We start from the raw sequence: 18,629 nt of genomic DNA on the forward strand, positions 1-18,629 counted from the left end.
TGGCAACAGGAATCAATTTGGCGCACTGACAAAAGAGTGCATCAGCACTTGACATTTTTTATATACCCGGTATTAAAAAGCGTAATTTATACAGTAAATCTGCATAAACCATGGGTACAACCGATGGTTTAATAGCAATCATCATAGAACTTTTTATTATGATTGATTGCATTGACTACAATGTACAATCAGTCGTGAAAATAAAGCGTACGATTAATAGCTGTCCTTTGAGTTACGCGACCCACGTTACATACATGTACAATACCATTCTGAGGGCCACACTGCCTGTGTTCAATAATGGGCTCCTCTACAGTGTTGTATCTACATGTAATCAAGCTAGATCCACCAAAGCTGACCCTTGTACAAGGTTATTTTAATCTCAAACATGCACATAAGATTTTGCACAATAATGACTACATAAGTTCCCTATGACTGACTTTCAGAATGACAAGACTAGAGGTGCCAAAATACGAGCTACATTTATTCTTTCCAACTAAACTACTGTTAACTAACTAACTAAAATAAACAGAAATTCTAAGTGTACATATTTTTTCTTTAAAGTATGAAAAATGTGCTTTGTTCAACAAGTGGATTGTGGACTAATCGTAAGGTAGGCTACGGTTTTCCGTCTGTGTCAGCTTGAACAATTTGTGGTATTGATTAAACTGGAAGAAACTTACCCTCCTCTTCACTTATTCTTTTTCTTAAAGAACTAGGTGGCCGTCTTGTTATGACCACTTTGTGTTGCATTGGGTAAAAGTATGAAGGAATACAAGAAAGTTAACCCTTAAGCAATGGTATTAAAAGGAGTAAAGGCAAATACTATGGGGCCAGGGAGAAGGGACATGTTTGGAAAGCGTTCAATCATTTTTGTCATGGTTATTGTAAATCTAGGTATGAAAATGACATTTCCTGGTAATTATTACATTTGGTGATATCAGAGAAAGACATGGGTTAATTACTTTTTAATTTGCAATTATTGGAAATTCGCATATGGAAGGATTTCTTTAATCAATGATTTGATATTGAAAACCTTAACACTATTACAACCTCACATGTGGTGATTACAGCTTGCCTTTCATGAAATGGTTAATAAAATTGAATAATATTGATGTATCGTCATGATTATTGTCATTTACATCATTAAATTCACCATCATCAAATGTCATCTCCATTGTCTTCTTCTTCCTACTCATCATCGAGACCATTTCCATCACAATCACAATCCTACTCCTCATCCTCATCATCATCATACATGTATGTCATTACCATATGTCATCATCATCATCAATAATGATGATGATGATGATGATGTTCGTAATAATGATGATCATCATCATTATCATGAACATCATCATCATCTTCATTATCATCTTCATCATCACCATCATCATCATCATCATCATCATCTTTATTCTCACCATCACCTCAAACAGAAAACCATCACTGTCTTTCAACATACATGTACATGTAGTGTTAATATTGTTAACATGTATCATTTTTATCATTATAAATCAACAAACACAATACTATAAATTCAATAAAATAAAATGTAATGCATGCACGTGTATGTTGATAGTAGTCTCACCTTCTTCTTCTTCATCGTCATCCTCCAACGGAATCTCCTTCTTATCCTCGTTTTCTTTCATGCCTTGCTTCATGACGAGAGTGTGATAAACACCGCCCTCATTCTTCATCAGCTCACCGTGGGTGCCCTGCTCAGCGATCACACCCTCGTTGAAGGCGCAGATGAGGTCCGAGTTGACGATCGTAGAGAGACGGTGAGCGATGACGATGGTTGTTCGACCATGCTGGGCCTACATGTAAAGCAAGCAATGGAAATGGCAGTGAGGGTGAACTGACTTCTCCACCATATTGGTACATGTATTTATTTGATAAGCAAGAACCATCGTCAGCATTGACTCTATCTGCATTTGAAGGCTACTTACTGCATACTTTATGAATGGTCTATGACCTGATTTTGAAACAAACTGTATTTTTCTTATTCAAGGAGTCCTAATAAGTCCCCATTCACCTCACCTGGATTAAATGAATTACAATGGGTGATTTCAAGTCTGGTGTTGGCATTGGTGTTGGAATTTGGATTTCTTCCCCTAGCTCCAAAATCTATTCTGAGTTTGCAAAACTGATCCAGATCACATTATTGACATCTCAAAAACTAGTGAGCGACTTTTCAGGACCATCTTCATTTTATGTTTGGTGTTTTATACTCTTGTTAAAATTGACCGAACATCAACACCAATAGGTCAACACTGAACTTGTCTCCTCATTTGCATACCAGCCAGGATATGCATGTACATGTAACTGTTTTGTGTAATTAAGCAAAAGTTTAAAATGTCATAACTTTCTTATTTTACATTCGATTCTGATGAATTATTCAGTGTTATGCTTGTTCGATTTTTCTCTTCTTATTCAAATCAACTTATTGTTGGGGTGGACTTGTCCTTACAAAGAGGGCAACATATAGATCATGGGTTGTGAGTGATCATAAATAAATAAAGAGCTGAAAAGAGCCGAAGAGAGTCGAAAAAAGCTAAAATACGAAGACCTCCCATACTTTTGTGCAGAGGAAAGCTACAATAGGCTGAAAATCAATGCCAAAAAATAGCTAAAGTCAGCCAAAGTACTTGACTCTCACATCCCTGATGGACCAAGGAGCTCTTACCTTTTCCAGGGCAGCCTGCACCGTGGCCTCGCTCTCCGTGTCCAGAGCCGAGGTGGCTTCATCTAGTAGGAGGATGGTTGGGTTCCTGACCAGCGCCCTCGCGATGGCGATCCTCTGCTTCTGACCTCCGGAGAGCTGGGCTCCTCGTTCCCCAACCAACGTTGAGTAACCCTAAAGAGGATGAAGTATGGGGGGATGTTACAGTATACTTCCCAACCATTGGTAGGATTTGCCAATGCCATAATGATGCTGCCATGAATGCAAGAAATGCTCCCCAGGGAGTAGAAATTGTGCATTTTTCATGCGGGATTGAAATGAATCCAATGACCAATGGCGCTTTGAGTCATTCTGGGAAAAGTGCTATACATGTATAAAAATTGGCTATTATTATTATTTTTAGGATTGTGACATACAGTTGTGCTCAAAGTAAAGTGAAACCCACCAAAACATGTACTCCTTCATGTTGAGGGTTGAATGCAGACAACAACACTATAATGTTTGGCAAACCCAGAGAAACTAACTATAATGAATGTAATAAAATTTCATTACTTGACTTCATAATTAAGTATACATGGCAGAACTTGAACACTTTGAATATGTTCATTTTCTGGTGGGTTTCATGAACTTTTGAGTGCCACTGTACATATACTTGTCAATAGTTTTTCAATATTGTGTTATTTCGGCATAAAATATTGCCAAGCACGGACAGGGTTCCCGGAAAAAATTTGAAAACAGAATTCTACGACTTTTCCTTGACTAAAGTGCTGCTTTCCATGACTTCCCATGGCGTTACAGGAGTTACGTAGAATTTGGGATGTCACAAAACTGGGGAAAATGGAAATCATGAACACCAATTATAATAGCAGAGTATGATCACAGAGTATGAGACTTGCGAGACACAACAAACTGGAAAGCTACCACAGCCAAGAGGTAATTGCAATTCCATGACGTTTCCATGACTTCACAAATTTTTCAAATTCCCTGACTTTCCATGACCGCAAATTTTTCCAGGATTTTCCATGACTGTGGGAACCTTGCACTGACGACAAGGCTATCATTTTTTGGAGCTTACCTCTGGAAGCTTGGAGATGAAGTCATGGGCGTTGGCTTCCTTGGCGGCCATCTCTATCTGGTCATGGGTGACATCAAGACGCCCGTAGCGGATGTTCTCCTCGATGGTGGTGGCAAACAGGACTGGCTCCTGGCTGACGACACCGATGTGGTCTCGAAGCCAGCTCACGTTGAGGTCACGGATGTCGATGCCGTCAATCTTGACCTGGAGGTAATAATAATAATAATAATATTAACGGCATATTTACCCAGGGTAGCCACTTCAGTTCCGAAAACTGTTTTCCCAGCGGGCCCTGCTATTATTATTACCCCGGCTTTAGCATGGCTACCTTGATCGGGCGCTCGAGCATTCAAGGAATTTCTTCCTACCGGTTACCCATTCACCTCACCTGGGTCAAGAGTGGCAGGATGTGGATAAATTTCTTGCAGAAGGAAATTACGCCATGGCTTCAAGTAAATTGAATCAAATTGCATGAAAAATATAAAGAACAAATACAAGCTACATGATAAGTAGAGTCACATGGACGACAGAAAATGAGAACTATTAACTAACTTAATCTTGAAGATCTTCATTTCTGATTCATGTGACTTTATACGAACAACATGGTAGTGAATAGCAAATCACAATTACATGTACATTACTTATTCATTTCATTTTCAAACAACATGATAAGCAAAAAAAAAAAAAAAAATCTCCCGATGACATAAAGATGAATAAAAAGAAACTTTGCAATATCTAGCCAATAGCCATGGATTAGCAACAAGAATTGCAAGTTCTGTAGATAGGCTCTCTTTCCAGAATGCTGTGGGGGTCTGAGATTAGATGATGATGGGGACGATGGTAGTGATGATGATGAAGATGATGATATGGTGGTGATGATGATGATATGATGATGATTGTGATGATTATGATGACTATGGTGATATGATGATTGTGATGATGATATGGTGGTGATGATGATATGATGATGACAAACAGCATTTGTATAGCACCATTTATCCATGAAAAACATCACAGGCACAGACTCCAAAAATAAGTCACAGATTTTCTAGAAAACATAGGTTTTTGTTTAGCTTTGAAATTTTCAAGGTTGTTTCATTCTAATCCGGTACTTACGCTTCCATCAGCTACATCGTAGAACCTCTGGATGAGCTGAATACAGGTACTCTTCCCACACCCGCTGCTGCCAACCATGGCAACGGTCTTTCCAACGTCCACCTTCAAGTTGACGCCGTTGAGCACCTTGACAGATGCTCTGGATGGGTAAGAGAAGTGGACGCCTTCGAACGTCACCTGACCGGTTATTTTTTCTGGTTTCTTCCCGTCGTTCGAGAAGCAATCGATGGTAGGAACCTAGGGGGAGAAAGACATAGACGAGTTTCATTCTTTTTTAAATCGATAATCTTTTGATGAAAAAACACAAGAAGTTTCCTGGGCCTTAGTTTATCAAAAATCCTACTGATTGTTGCAGTATTTCTTCTAAAAAAAATCGCACCCCGAATTAGACTTGTAGCCAAAAAGAGCTGGATGCCCTAAGTAACCTAAGCTCCAGTTTACACTATCAAGCCCAGGTAACCTTCTCAAGTTGTTTGCGCATTGGGTGCAAGAAGCATTTGTAGGTCTTGCATTTTTAAAGGACAAGTCCACCCCAACAAAAACTTGATTTGAATAAAAAGAGAAAAATTCAACAAGCATAACACTGAAAATTTCATCAAAATCGGATGTAGAATAAAAAAGTTATGGCATTTTAAAGTTTCGCTTATTTTCAACAAAATAGTTATATGAACGAGCCAGTTACATCCAAATGAGAGAGTTGATGACATCACTCACTCACTTTTTCTTTTGTATTTTATTATATGAAATATGAAATATTTTGATTTTCTCATCATTGTCATGTGAAATGAAGTTTCATTCCTCCCTGAACACGTGGAATTCCATTATTTTAACATTTTGTGCTTCAGGCAAGGAGGTCCTAGTCGTCAAATTCGTAAAAATTGAAATATTGTATAATTCAAACAATAAAAAACAAAAGAAACAGTGAGTGACATCATCGACTCTCTCTCATTTGGATGTAACTGGCTCGTTCGTATAACTATTTTGTTGAAAATAAGCAAAACTTTGAAATGTCATAACTTTCTTATTTTACATGCGATTTTGATGAAATTTTCAGCATTGTGCTTGTCTGATTTTTCTCTATTGATTCAAATCAAAAATTTTCTGAGGTGGACTTGACCTTTAACCCTATCTAGGCCGGGGTATTTTGGGAGTTCCTATTGCCGGGGGAGGGGGCCTCCCAGGCCCCCCCTAAGATCTCGGCCGTCAACCGCGCGATCGCGCCGAAAATTGGCACGCGGGTTGCCTCGGACATAATCTACAAGATTGTATAGTAATTTATTTCATGCGAATCGCTATTAAGTGATTATGCTAATTTATGCGTAATTAGTATGCAAAATCATACTTTTCCCTCTAACTCCTTAAATAAAGCTCCAAATGTACTAATTTTTGGTATAGAAACTCTTTGTGGTGTCCTTAGCAAGTGTACATGAAAAAAATTGTGATATCAAATCATTTACTTATGTATTATATTGTTTTTTGCAATTTCTTATGTATTTCTTTGTTTTTTTGATCTTTTGTTTTTCATTGTTTTTTCAATGAAATTTGTTGGGGACTCTTCTGTGATCATAAAAAGCATAAAATGAATACATTTAGACCAGAAAACTAAAAATAATCATACATTTATGAATTTTGGTTGAAAACACAATTTGCTTTGACTTTGTACACGAAATCACGTTTTGGAGCAAATTTTGGTCTGACATGCACTTACATAATGTTGCGTAATTTCAGAACCACGTACCCGGGTGACGCAAAATTGGTCTCAAAAGTTGCGCAAGACTTGAAAGTAAATTGTCAGCGAGCGGCGCGGTCAAAAAAATTTGCACGGCGAAAATATTGCGCGATTTGTTGAGGGGGGGCCTCCGAGGCCCCCCCCCTAGATAGGGTTAAGAACACCTTAGTAGCAACTTATTCTTTGGAGAATCCACACTCAACAAGCCCTGCTTTTTAGTAGAGCCCTCCATTTCCTCAACATTTATTTAAATAGTAGAGATAAATAGTTCTATGCAAAATGCTTTATCATGAATATTCTACAGTTATTATTATAGTAGAGATAAATAGTTCTATGCAAAATGCTTTATCATGAATATTCTACAGTTATTATTATCATGAATATCTACATGTAGTTCATTGTAAATATCATTATTAATATGATTTTATTGTTTAGGTACTATTGTAAATATTTATTTATCTATTTCATATTGTCATACTGTATATACTTGTATATTCATTAACATCTTTGTAATGATTTCTTTTACTGTTAAATTGACTTGAGTTGAAATGAAAATAAACCAAACTGAAAAACTAGACACTTGCAACTTTGGTTGGTCCTGTCCAACAGAGTCCTTGCATGCATTGCGTGCTGCTAGGTACCGGATAAAAGGATTCCGACCAATGCGTCAGATGCATGGACTTTCTACATCATTGCCTCAGATAATAAGAAATGAGGTGTTGCTGAGTGGCATTGGCATTAAGAATATTCTATCACAACTTTTTTTATTTACTATATAGAACTAGAAACCTAAGCTTAACAAAACAACACAAAGTGGAGAGAATATGGAGGGGGTAAGAAGATATAAAAAAATTAAAGATTTTTCTAACCTGATCGATGACTTCCCAGATGGTAGACGCTGCAGCCCTGGCCGTGGTGAAGTCTCCAAAATTTGGTCCCGCTTGGCCGACAGCAAAAGCACCAAAGAGCACAGCAAGGAAGGTCTGCATGGAGAACAGATAAGGTTTTAGTTAGTGAATTGGCATTGACGTCAATGGTTGTGCTTTTTCCAAATTAGAAACATGTACATCTTTGAAAAGTTGTCAGATCTGAGTACTATTCATGGTTTTGATTGGCTGACATATAGTAGACAAGGTTGGCTAAGTTGGTAGACCAAGAGTTTGATGAGTTGTTGACTTACCGTAAGAATGTCTCCAGGGGTGATCTCACCATCTAAATAAAGGACTGTGCCGTACCTGTACATTAAAAAATAATGAAAATATCTGTTGAATTAGAGATCAACAATCAAATTCACACTCTACACATATTTTTGTATTAACATACTACATTATTGACACTTTTCATTACCAATACCTGATATCTAAAGTGTATACATAGCAATGACTCTGTAGATCAGATCATCAGATCATTTTGGAAGTGACTGTTTAGGAAAAAGTGGCCATTTGACAAACATGCTTGTTCAAGTTTAAGTAAACCCTTTGAAAGTTCAAAACCTTGGCACTGGAAGAATTCAATGAATGAAATATTTCGATCCAGGACATGGAGTCACAGGGAAAGTATTATGCAACCCTTGTAGTGTCAGAAATAAAATATTTGGGAATTTTTCAGGAAGAAAATTGTCAGGTCACTCGTACATTTTCACCTTTTGAAGCAGTACATAATGATTTTCAGGTGCAATGTTTTGAGGTCTCCATTTTTACAACACATCTCATACACAGGTTACAACTCAAACTTTCAAACTCGAATAAAAAAAAAATCATATCAATGTCAATCAATGCCTTAACTTCAACAAAAGTCAATGTACATGTAAGCAAGACGAAACACATAAAGGGGGAGTATTTCATAACATAAGCAGTCAGTGATTTTCACAGACAATTTCACTCTGAGCCAATGAGAGGCAAGTATTTCAGTAGCTTATAACACATAGATAGTGAAAATCAATCACAAAATTACTCATGAAATGCTCCCAGGGTGAGCATTGTTTGAATGGGTGCATTCTCACCAGAAGGCAATGGCATAGCTGGAGAACATTGAGAAGAATAGGAAGCCCTGCGCGAGGAGTGTGAACACATCCTTCTTGATGGTCTTCGATTTAGCTTGATCCAAGTTCTTGCCGTATCTGTTAGTAACAAAAAAATAAGCTTAAGGGGTAGATTAATATCACAATAAAAATTTCAGGATGGGGGTCAAACAATAGGACACTTAAGAACATAAAACACCATCTTTTGCTTTGTATTTATTCAAAATTTGTGCATTGAATAGCTAAAGTAATTGTGAATATATGTGCTTTGTAATATTGTCTGCTACTTTCAACCAACCAATTATATACTGATTTTTCAATGTTTATACACATACTGATTTGTACACTTTTTGTTTAAATCACTGTGAAATTCAATCAATTCCATTCAATTCAAAACATTGATCACAAAGTTTCTGAAATTGTTGAACTGTCCGGACTAAAAACCCGTCCAGACACACATCAACAGGGTAGACCCCAGTAAATGAAATATTGTTCATGCCCATTGAATATTCTTGAGTGACATCCAGGAGAGCATTTCATCAACATTTGTCACTTTTATCAATTTTCCTTCTATGTTACTATGGTAACTATCAAAAAAACATCTAACAAGTCTTTCTATGAAAAGCTTCAGATATCAGCTACAGTTATGGGAATCAATGCTAGCATTCCTAGGAAAATTACCATTCCCAACATTGCAAATTGTTTCCGAAATTGCACACAAATCGGTAATCACTATAATTCAAAATGTCCGCAGGAATTAGCGTAAAGAGCAACTACTTACCAACTAAAAACAGATAAAGTAAACAAGAATTCTTACCGGACAACTTCTTTTTCCTCGCCACCGAAGGCAACCACGGTTCTTATACTTGAGAAAACCTCGTCGGCAATGGCCCCAGCCTTAGCGTAGGCATCCAAGGCTTGCTTGGTCATCTTTTGGATGATCTACAGGGGTGGAGGATAATCACGGGGCAAATAAAAGAAAAGCAGAATTAAAGTCACAGTCACTTTGAACAGAGCCATCTCAAGACTGGCGCCTAGTCTTACAAAGAGATGTGACTGATCCAATCAACCTCAACCATACTGAAATCAATCAATGATTTCATTTTCCTACAGGAAATTTGCACAATTGTAAACAAGAAGCATACTGAATTGTCAAGAAAACAATGAATGTATGAGTGTACAACATTTCTAGAGAAAAAAAAATTTAAACAAACATGCTGGCTTTCCGTAGTTGTGTTGTATCGGATCAATTGCAACTCTTTGTAAGACAGGGGGGCCCTGGGCCCCATCTTACAAAAAGAGTTACGATTGATCCAATCAATCGTAACTCTATGGAAATCCATCAGTGTCATAATTTTTTTCTACAAGAAATTTGCAAAATGTCTTTTGTAAGCAAAGGAGATCACACCAAATTGTCAAGAAATCAATGAATTCATGGATATACATTCATATCTATATTTAAAAAAAAAATAAACATGCATTTAATATGTTGACATTGCTGGCTTTCCGTAGTTGCGATTGATAGGATCAATTGCAACTCATTGTAAGACAGGGCCCTGAACTGCCTTATGACAACACTGCATCCACCAGGGTTCAATGTTTTGTTCTGTACTCTTATAAAGCCTAACTTATACCCTTGCCTTTTAGACTTGCTTTCAGCTGCATATTGCCTGAGTTCAGACGATTGCAGCCAAATGCAACAACACAAGGTGATGAAACAGGCGTTGTGTTATAGTTCGGTAGACATTTTTTTCAAATATCCCCGACTATAAATACAACCAAAATCAATATGAGCAAAGACAAGTGGCGATGAACAAAAATGAGCAAGGACGCACAAGTACGAGCAACAACAATTTACCGTGATGTACCTTGATTCAGCTGGCCTTACCTGGCTTTACTGCATGCAAGCTCAAAAGTGTGATTGAAATCAAATAGTTTGCTGCGTAGTATGCCTTGCTAGCTGCGTTGCGTATTGATGTTTTCATCTAACATAGCAATACGCAGCTTAAAACTCAGGTGGGAGCCAAGCTAAGCCATTGCAGTGAAGAACAATCATTAATCTTTTTACAATATTTATTTTAATTTTTTACCAGAAAATAATATCTTCTTAGCATGTTTGCAGGCATTCTACATGTAATTTATCAATAGAAATCAAATGACTAAAAAAAAACCATTCACAATAAATTCCTACAGGGAGGCTCAAAATATACTGCAATGTTACTTTTATTATTCATAACACTTTTTAGAGCTTTGATCTTTGGTCTTCACAACTGGAATGTTCATATCATATGATATCTAGTTATTTGAAAATTGGGGATCGCAACGGATTGTCTAGTGTACACCGAGTTTAAGAAGTCGCTACCTACCACTCCTGTAGCACCAACCAAGGGTACAATGAGTATAGCAGAGACAGCCAGGATGACCAGAGTCAGCTTCCAGCTCTTGACGAATCCGATGGTAATACCAGAGACGAAGGTGGCTGTATACTGGAGCATGATGCCCAGCTTGTCACCAATGCCATTCCGGATCTTGTCAATGTCACTGTACAATAAGGAAAATACGGATTAATAATAATAATATATCATACTCCATTTTTATATAGCGTTTTCATACATGGAAATAAGGAAATATTAAAGGAAAACATGGATTAATTGAAATATAATATTCCATTTTTATAAAGCACTTTTACACATGCAAACAACATGAAGTGTTAGCGCTAAACAGATACACTATCATCCTGGTCAATTTGGGTTGAGAGGGTTTTCCATCATGCTCTGCCATATCATGGCATAAAAAACACTGATAAGCAAATATTGAATCTCCACACTTCAGTACTCACTAGTTCCAAGACTTAATTCCTCACCTAATACATACTAGACTTTCATATTCTACAGGGGACCCATTTAACACCTGGGTGGAGAGTAATAAGAATGGATTGATGCCCTGCCAAAGGATGCTAGGTCACGATGGGATTCAAACACGCAACCTTTTTGTTTACGAGTCGAGAGTCAGAATTGCTACCTAACGACACTTCCAATATGCCCGAGTCACTTTGAAATAGGTGTTGTGGCAAGTTTTGGCAAGGCACTTATCTACATTTGCCACTCTCCACTCAGGTGGATGTTTCATAAAAGTTGTCAGCACTGACTAAAATCCTTGGTTTTGATTGGCCGAAAAACACCAGCCTCTGACTGTTAAGTACAATAGTAATTGTCGGGAAAGGCAATTTGTCAGTGTAAACAACTTTCATGAAATGGTCCCCATGTGTAGTAAATGGATCCCAGTAGGAAGAAATTCATTGAATGTTTTTTAAAGTTCTCTATCAGAGAAGCTGTTCTAAAGCCAGGATAGTAGTATGCAGCATTTAGAAACATTGTATCAAGCACTATATAGATGTTGCATATCATTATTATCATTATTTACATCACAAACTACAAATATTTAATAATTCACCTTATCTCTATTTTTTGTAAAATAAAGCAAATTCTAAAAAGAAAACAGTACTTTCTCATTTACATGAGAATGCCATTTTCTTTTATGACAGTCTCAACAACTCTTAAAGTTTTTATGACCACCCATTTTTTGTATTGCTACATGTATCTGTTTGTTCTACTGCTTTTCTGTACCTTGGCTTGCCTGAACTTTGCCTTACATTATTGCTTTTATTGGAACTGAATTGCATTTAACTTACTCTGCAAGCCTTGTGTTGAGTTCACCGCCCTTGTGGACATCAAACCAGGCTATCTCCTGACGGAGAATGGCGTTAAAGAACCGAAGCCTCACTTTGTGGATCTGTCGCTCTGCTGCTAAGTTCCACAGGGCAACCTGAAAAAAAGAAAGAAGAAAATAATGAAAGGCATCACCGAATATGTTGAATTATAAAGAGGATGCACATCACTGTATATTAATCAACAAGATCACATGTCAGATATATATCATTGCACTTCAAGTCACACTCTTTGCAAAACACCTTATGTTGGTTCAGCCATGAGGATGTTTAATCCTAAATAGATTGGCCTATTTTGATGACTAAGGAGACTGGGGGGGGGTCTGATTCAGCCCCCCCCCCCCAATGATCTCGGCCAAACTCGAGGAAAATTGGCACACGCATTACCCATGGCATATTGTACAGAACTACATGTACCAGGTTAAATTCTGCAAACAATGCTACTGCTGCTTAATTATGCTATTTTGTGCGTAAAATCAAAGGTTTGCTCTCATGAACTAAATACTGCCACTAAAATGCTAATTGTTGTTTTACAGACTGTTTATAGAAATCTGATCAAATGTACTTTTAAATAATTTCTATATCACACTTATTATCTTATGTATTTTATTGTTTTCTTAATTTCTTATGTATATCTTTGTTTTTTGACCTATTTTTTATTGTTTTTCAATGGAAATTATCAGGGACCTGATTTTGACCATAAACAAGATGAAATTAATTTATTCTGATCAGTAAAAGGACAAAATAATGATACTTTTTAATGAATTTTGGCTAAAAATACTATTTCCCTTGGATTTGTGTATGAATTTACGTTTTGAGCAATTTTGGGTATGCATGCACTTATGAAATGTTGCATGATTTCGAAACCGCGTACTTGAATGTCGCAATTTGGTCTCTTAGTTGCGCGAGACTTGAAAGTAAAGTCAGCAAGCGACGCAGTAAAAATTTGCGCGGTGGATTTACCGCGAAAAATGTCTTTTAAGGATTAACTGATCTGAGAATCAGACAATATGCTGGGTCCTGTTTCATAAAGACTTGTTATAATAACAAATGAAAAGTTTCTAACAACAATTCACTAACAGCCAATAAGATTGAAGGATTTCAGTAGCTTTTAAAATTGTATGAAATTGGCCACAAATTATACAATTCTCCTCAAACATATATCAAACTTTGTCAAATAGAGAAAAAAAACCTATCATCTCGTATTTTTAGACCAACCTGAAAGTATGCCAAAGCAAGGACTCCGCAACCGAGGTAGGTATAGTATATGGAGAATGTCACAATACTGTCAACCGAACTCTGAAATGATGAACTAGAATGAAAAAAGTAATAAAGAATCAAGATATTATATCAGCCTTCATGTGCTGTATTTTAATACAACAGTCTGAAACATTACTTTGAGAAAGAAAAATCAAAATCAATATTTGCAATGTTTATTTCAATTCAGCTGGACAAAATAAATGATATTGATGACCGAAACCTCATGTTTGATTCTTGCGATCATCCAAACCATCGCACTGCTCTTTTATGTGCAAAGTCAAATTAATGATTCAACATTTTGCTAAATAATATTTTAGGCACACACATTTATCCAAACTGTTCTTTATCACTTTGCATATTTTACTTATTGTTACTGGGAAAAAACATTTTACAAAAGACCCTAAACAGTGTAGGCTAAACAAAAATGTAACATCGAGTAAAACATAAAAAATAATAACAATAATTCAATTCAACTACCTTGTATTCTATGGCAAATTGATTTCAGTGTTTTCTTTTTACCCATAAATCATTTCGATATGATAGCCAAAATAGCTCCTAAAATTCCCCCGAAATGGATGCTTTGGGGCAACCATTCTTTCTTGAGTGTCCCCAAGATCTATCACAAGCAATATTCAAGATTATTTTAAATATCAATATTCAAACTATGGCACAATAGTGATATTTGCTTTTAGTGCATAATTGCTTGTTCCCCTTATAAAGTAGTCCTTAAAATGAAAGAAATAGCTCCCAAAATTGAAATATCCAAATTATTTCCTGAACACAAAACTAACCCAATGTCTGTTATGTTGGCAGAGGCTGTGTCGATGAACGAATCTGTGACTTCTCCAAAGAGAAGTAGCACTGCAGGTAAGGCAACGCCGTGGCAGAGAGAGATTATGAATGCTAGCAAAATAAACAAGATGTCCAGACCCGTAGCAAACCGAAACTGAAAAATTAAGAAAAATAAGAAAGAACAATGCCAACTCTTATTAATTTGATTTTTATTTTGGTTTCAATTTTTCTTTATTAATTACAAAAAGAACTAACTTGTTCCTCAGATAATAACAGTGAGGCAAGAAGTTATAATATCAAACCAAAACGGAAAGATTATAAGAAAAAGAAAGAATGACTTCCACTCTCGTGACTTTGATTTTCATTTTGAATTGAATTGTCATTACCATTTAATAATACTTGTGGAAAAACATTGCTTGTCCAATATTCACAGTTACATGTAGGCAAGGAATTGTTTCATAACGAACATGGGAAGAGGTAGAAACATAGTGTTATCACATGTTTTTTTATTATGCATTGCTCTGTGTGACATACAATGTGGCTTATATTTCGAACACAGGTTTAATTTGACCCTAAATCTCCCGGGTATTTTGATTCTTGTCATTCCCGGGGGGGAGGCATTATGGCCCCCCTTGGCTTGAGATCTCGGCCGCGGATCGCGGGATCACAACAAAAATTTGCATGATGGTAGAGAATGATGTAATCTATGCAGTTGCATTGGTAAATTTCACTGAATTCATATATTTTTATTTTATATGAATTAATTATGCTAATTTATTCATGAAATGATACTTTCTGCTCTGATTCACTAAATAAAGCTCCTAGAATGCTATTTTTGGTGAAAATATTGTTTTTAGCATTCCTAACAATTTTGGGTGAAAATAATTCTGGTACCAAGACCAATTTGGTCTCAAAATTTCTGTGAGACTTGAAAGTAAAAAGTAGGAAAGGAAAAAAAAACTTGCGCAGCGGATATATCGCGAAAATTGTCGAGGGGGGGATTATGCCCCCCCAGGAGAATTAGGGTTAAAACTCCGGTCTTAGGTTGAGGTTAGACCATGGATAACCAATTGTGAGACTAATCTTTTCGAGCAGTACAGCTTTGATTTAAGCACAGCTCGCTAATACTCAGGTAATTCAAATACTGCTTGTAAATATTAAACAGAATCACTTTTCTTCACCATTGTAGCATGATGAGATAAGTGAACATAAGAAACATACAATGTTAATAAAATCTTTGACATTTTTGGCTTCCCATAGATTCAGCAAGGAATTATACCAAGTCTGACTTCAGAATGCAGGCCTTTGTGTTCAATAGCGTACAACTGAACCTAGTGCAATTTTGCATACAAGATATTTCAATCATAGTGTTCAATGATGTCCAGTCCTAAAGTTGATGAATAGTATGCAATATTTTTAATGTCAATGCTGACCTCTAAAATATTCTTCTCATAAAAAATATGAAGGCTGGGATTCCTTCTCTCTTTTTGATAAACCGAGTGCAGGGGAAATGATGGTCGCTACCAACTAGTGAAGTAATTATCAATTAGCTACAAAAACACTACCGGTAACTATAAAAAATATAATTTAATCTTACCACTTCAAACACGCCAACTGTCTTTGCTTCTTTCTTTTCCTCCTTATCTTCTTCCTCGCCATCTTCCTGTTTTTTCTCTTTGACGGTGTCCGCGTAGGCCGGTGGAGGCGGTCCTTCGGAATGCTTGTTAGCAGGGACATCATGTATGGGGGAGACATCAATCACAGCAGGTCCATCTGACACGCAGAAAAACACATAAAAGAATAGATTCATTAGGAATTAGGAAGTCTGGGAAGTACGTGGAGGCAGTCATATTCTTTTAATATCAAAACACCTTTGACTTTATTTGCAACAAAAATAGTAAACTAATGCAGAATGGGAGGATATCACACAAAAATAAAGGCTGATGAATTCAAACAAAAAGTCTTAACCCTAATAAGACTGGGCGCTTGATTCATTCATTTTGTGCGATAATTCCGCCGCGCAAGATTTTTTGACCATGTCGCTCCCTGACTTTTTACTTTCAAGTCTTGTGCAACTTTGGAGACCAAAATTGCGACCCCCAGCTACTCACTTTCAAAATTGCAGACCTAAAATTGCTCAAAAATGTGACCTTGTGTACAAATCCAATGCAAATAGTGTTTTTAGCCATAATTCATAAATGTATCATTATTTCTCTTTTATTTTCATAGGCGTCACAATAGCCCATTCTATATAGGGTTAATATATCGTGCCCAATACCTATTTATCAGAAGTAAAAGCACTCTCAAGTAAATGCAGCATAATTGCCGGTACCCTGATTTTGAAAGCATAGCTGCTGCTTAGCACTCAAGCATTTCAAGGAATAAATTCCTGCCAGGTACCTGTTTACCGCACCCGTGTTGAGTGCAGCAATCAATACAGGCCTATTGCTGAAGGAAATTACGCCACGGCTGGTATTCGACATGACCCCCATTTTCAAATCAAGAGACTTATCCACTGAGCAACAATGCATACTGTACATGTACAATGTAATTACTAAGATCACGTACCTGCCCTTGCTTCATTACTATGTCCATTCATCTGCACAGTTCCATTTCCACTGGAGAAACCCACAGCCGGTGGGTCATCACCTTCTACCATCTTGATGCCGTGTTAGCTATCTTTTGAAGTGCTTCCCTTTGTCTTGAAGATTCTTGGTAGCAGACTGGGAAGATGAGTGGCTAATATCCAGAGATGAGCAATTTTTGCTGTTCAAATCTGAAGAAAAAACAAAATGACAGGCATTTCAATTACATGTAGGAAGGAAAAAAGCTTGTGGAGACATGTACAAAATAAGTGACAGATAGTTAATAATATCTTTTCAGATGTTAAAGATGCTAATAGCAGTAAACAGGGAAGATAGTCACATAAAGTGGAGGCTATTCTCATGCGCTGAGCTCTCTTCACTCTTCATACCTGAAATAAATTGAGAGATTAAAGATGTACATGTACATGTACGGCTAGTTTATGCTACATAAAAGAGAAAGCTTTATAGAGTATTAAAATCAAGCTGTTGAATGATTATTTTATAGTGGTGCGCAGAGCTTTGTAACTGAAAGGAAAAGGCACACTTTTGGCTTGCACTGTATTTTGGGAGGACTACAGCATGGCAAAAAAATGTTTTCAAATTTCGAACAAGGTTTTTACAACATTAATCATATCAAACTTGATTTACTGTTTACAATCTGTTCAATTACCATCATGGGTGGCCAGAGATATGACATTACAAGTGCATTGTCTTTATACCACCGGGAGTATCCAATTTTGAATCAATAAATCACAACTGGAGCGTTACTTTGTGTAGGTCGACCTCAAAACACACAAACAAAAGAAACAACATGATAAAAACAATATCAAAGTGAAATAAATCTTTTGAGCATAGAATTGTATGATAAAGGAAGTTCACTAGATTAACCATGGATAGAACATGTAGTCTGATGTGGTCTTTGACTCTTTTCAGTATTTATAGTTTGTAGTTTATAGGAGTCATCATACAGAAAATGGACTTTGAGAACATAAAAAAATTTAACAGGAAGAAAACCCTTTATAACAGCCTCAAAATAATGATCATATCAATCAGTGACAGTTTGAGAAAATTATTGACAAACAATATTGGATGACCATATTTTACTTAAAATGTAATAGAGAAATCGGTAGATGTACCTCTACCTACATTTGTACAAACCGTATATTTCAGGCTGACCAAATAGACTCTGGTAATATTTGACATGGTATATATAGCATGATCAGGAACTCAAATGGCAAAATAGTGTAATATTCAATGAGATATTATTTGAATACTCTTTTGAATTGTGCTTATCATCTGATCCACTGGAAAGAAAAAAATGAATCAATTTTTATAGTAACTGGTATTCTCAGTGGGCCAAGTTCATTATAATACAGTATGCTATTAAAATGAATTCAAAACAGATGCAATGAAATAACGATACAAAATGTTCATTGATGTGCTATTCTAGTCACCTGCACGATGCCATGCCAGGCACGGTTTCATACAATCTTGCTTAGAAATTTTCCTACATCCTATTGTAAGAAAAAAAGAGGTAATTTGAACAAACTCTGAACTGGTCTAAAAAGTCTCACGCATTATGCGTGAGACTCAAGCATTTTGGACTCTTGTTCATCCCCTCAAATCTCTGTCTCAAGCAACT

At 36.6% G+C, this 18,629-nt stretch overlaps 1 protein-coding gene across 4 annotated transcripts in view; it reads right to left on the reverse strand.

Moving 5' to 3' along the window:
- Nucleotides 1-18,629, reverse strand: part of LOC121426068 (ATP-dependent translocase ABCB1-like) — a 46,099-nt gene that overhangs the window by 16,390 nt on the left and 11,080 nt on the right. For 3 of the 4 annotated variants that reach the window (XM_041622214.1, XM_041622213.1, XM_041622212.1), the window contains exons 2-15: nucleotides 16,971-17,178; nucleotides 16,000-16,175; nucleotides 14,402-14,556; nucleotides 13,569-13,662; nucleotides 12,315-12,448; nucleotides 10,990-11,164; nucleotides 9,441-9,565; nucleotides 8,606-8,722; nucleotides 7,784-7,838; nucleotides 7,473-7,586; nucleotides 4,875-5,111; nucleotides 3,759-3,962; nucleotides 2,687-2,857; nucleotides 1,589-1,817 (exon numbers count right to left, since the gene is read on the reverse strand). In XM_041622214.1, the coding sequence (XP_041478148.1) occupies nucleotides 1,589-1,817; nucleotides 2,687-2,857; nucleotides 3,759-3,962; nucleotides 4,875-5,111; nucleotides 7,473-7,586; nucleotides 7,784-7,838; nucleotides 8,606-8,722; nucleotides 9,441-9,565; nucleotides 10,990-11,164; nucleotides 12,315-12,448; nucleotides 13,569-13,662; nucleotides 14,402-14,556; nucleotides 16,000-16,175; nucleotides 16,971-17,061 (2,077 nt within the window). In that variant the 5' untranslated portion in view covers nucleotides 17,062-17,178. The remainder of the gene's footprint in view (nucleotides 1-1,588; nucleotides 1,818-2,686; nucleotides 2,858-3,758; nucleotides 3,963-4,874; nucleotides 5,112-7,472; nucleotides 7,587-7,783; nucleotides 7,839-8,605; nucleotides 8,723-9,440; nucleotides 9,566-10,989; nucleotides 11,165-12,314; nucleotides 12,449-13,568; nucleotides 13,663-14,401; nucleotides 14,557-15,999; nucleotides 16,176-16,970; nucleotides 17,179-18,629) is intronic. The other variant, XM_041622215.1, reaches the window with a different exon arrangement.

The sequence above is a fragment of the Lytechinus variegatus genome, chromosome 13, assembly GCF_018143015.1.
Source record: "Lytechinus variegatus isolate NC3 chromosome 13, Lvar_3.0, whole genome shotgun sequence".
In the NCBI taxonomy this organism is placed as follows: Eukaryota; Metazoa; Echinodermata; class Echinoidea; order Temnopleuroida; family Toxopneustidae; genus Lytechinus; species Lytechinus variegatus.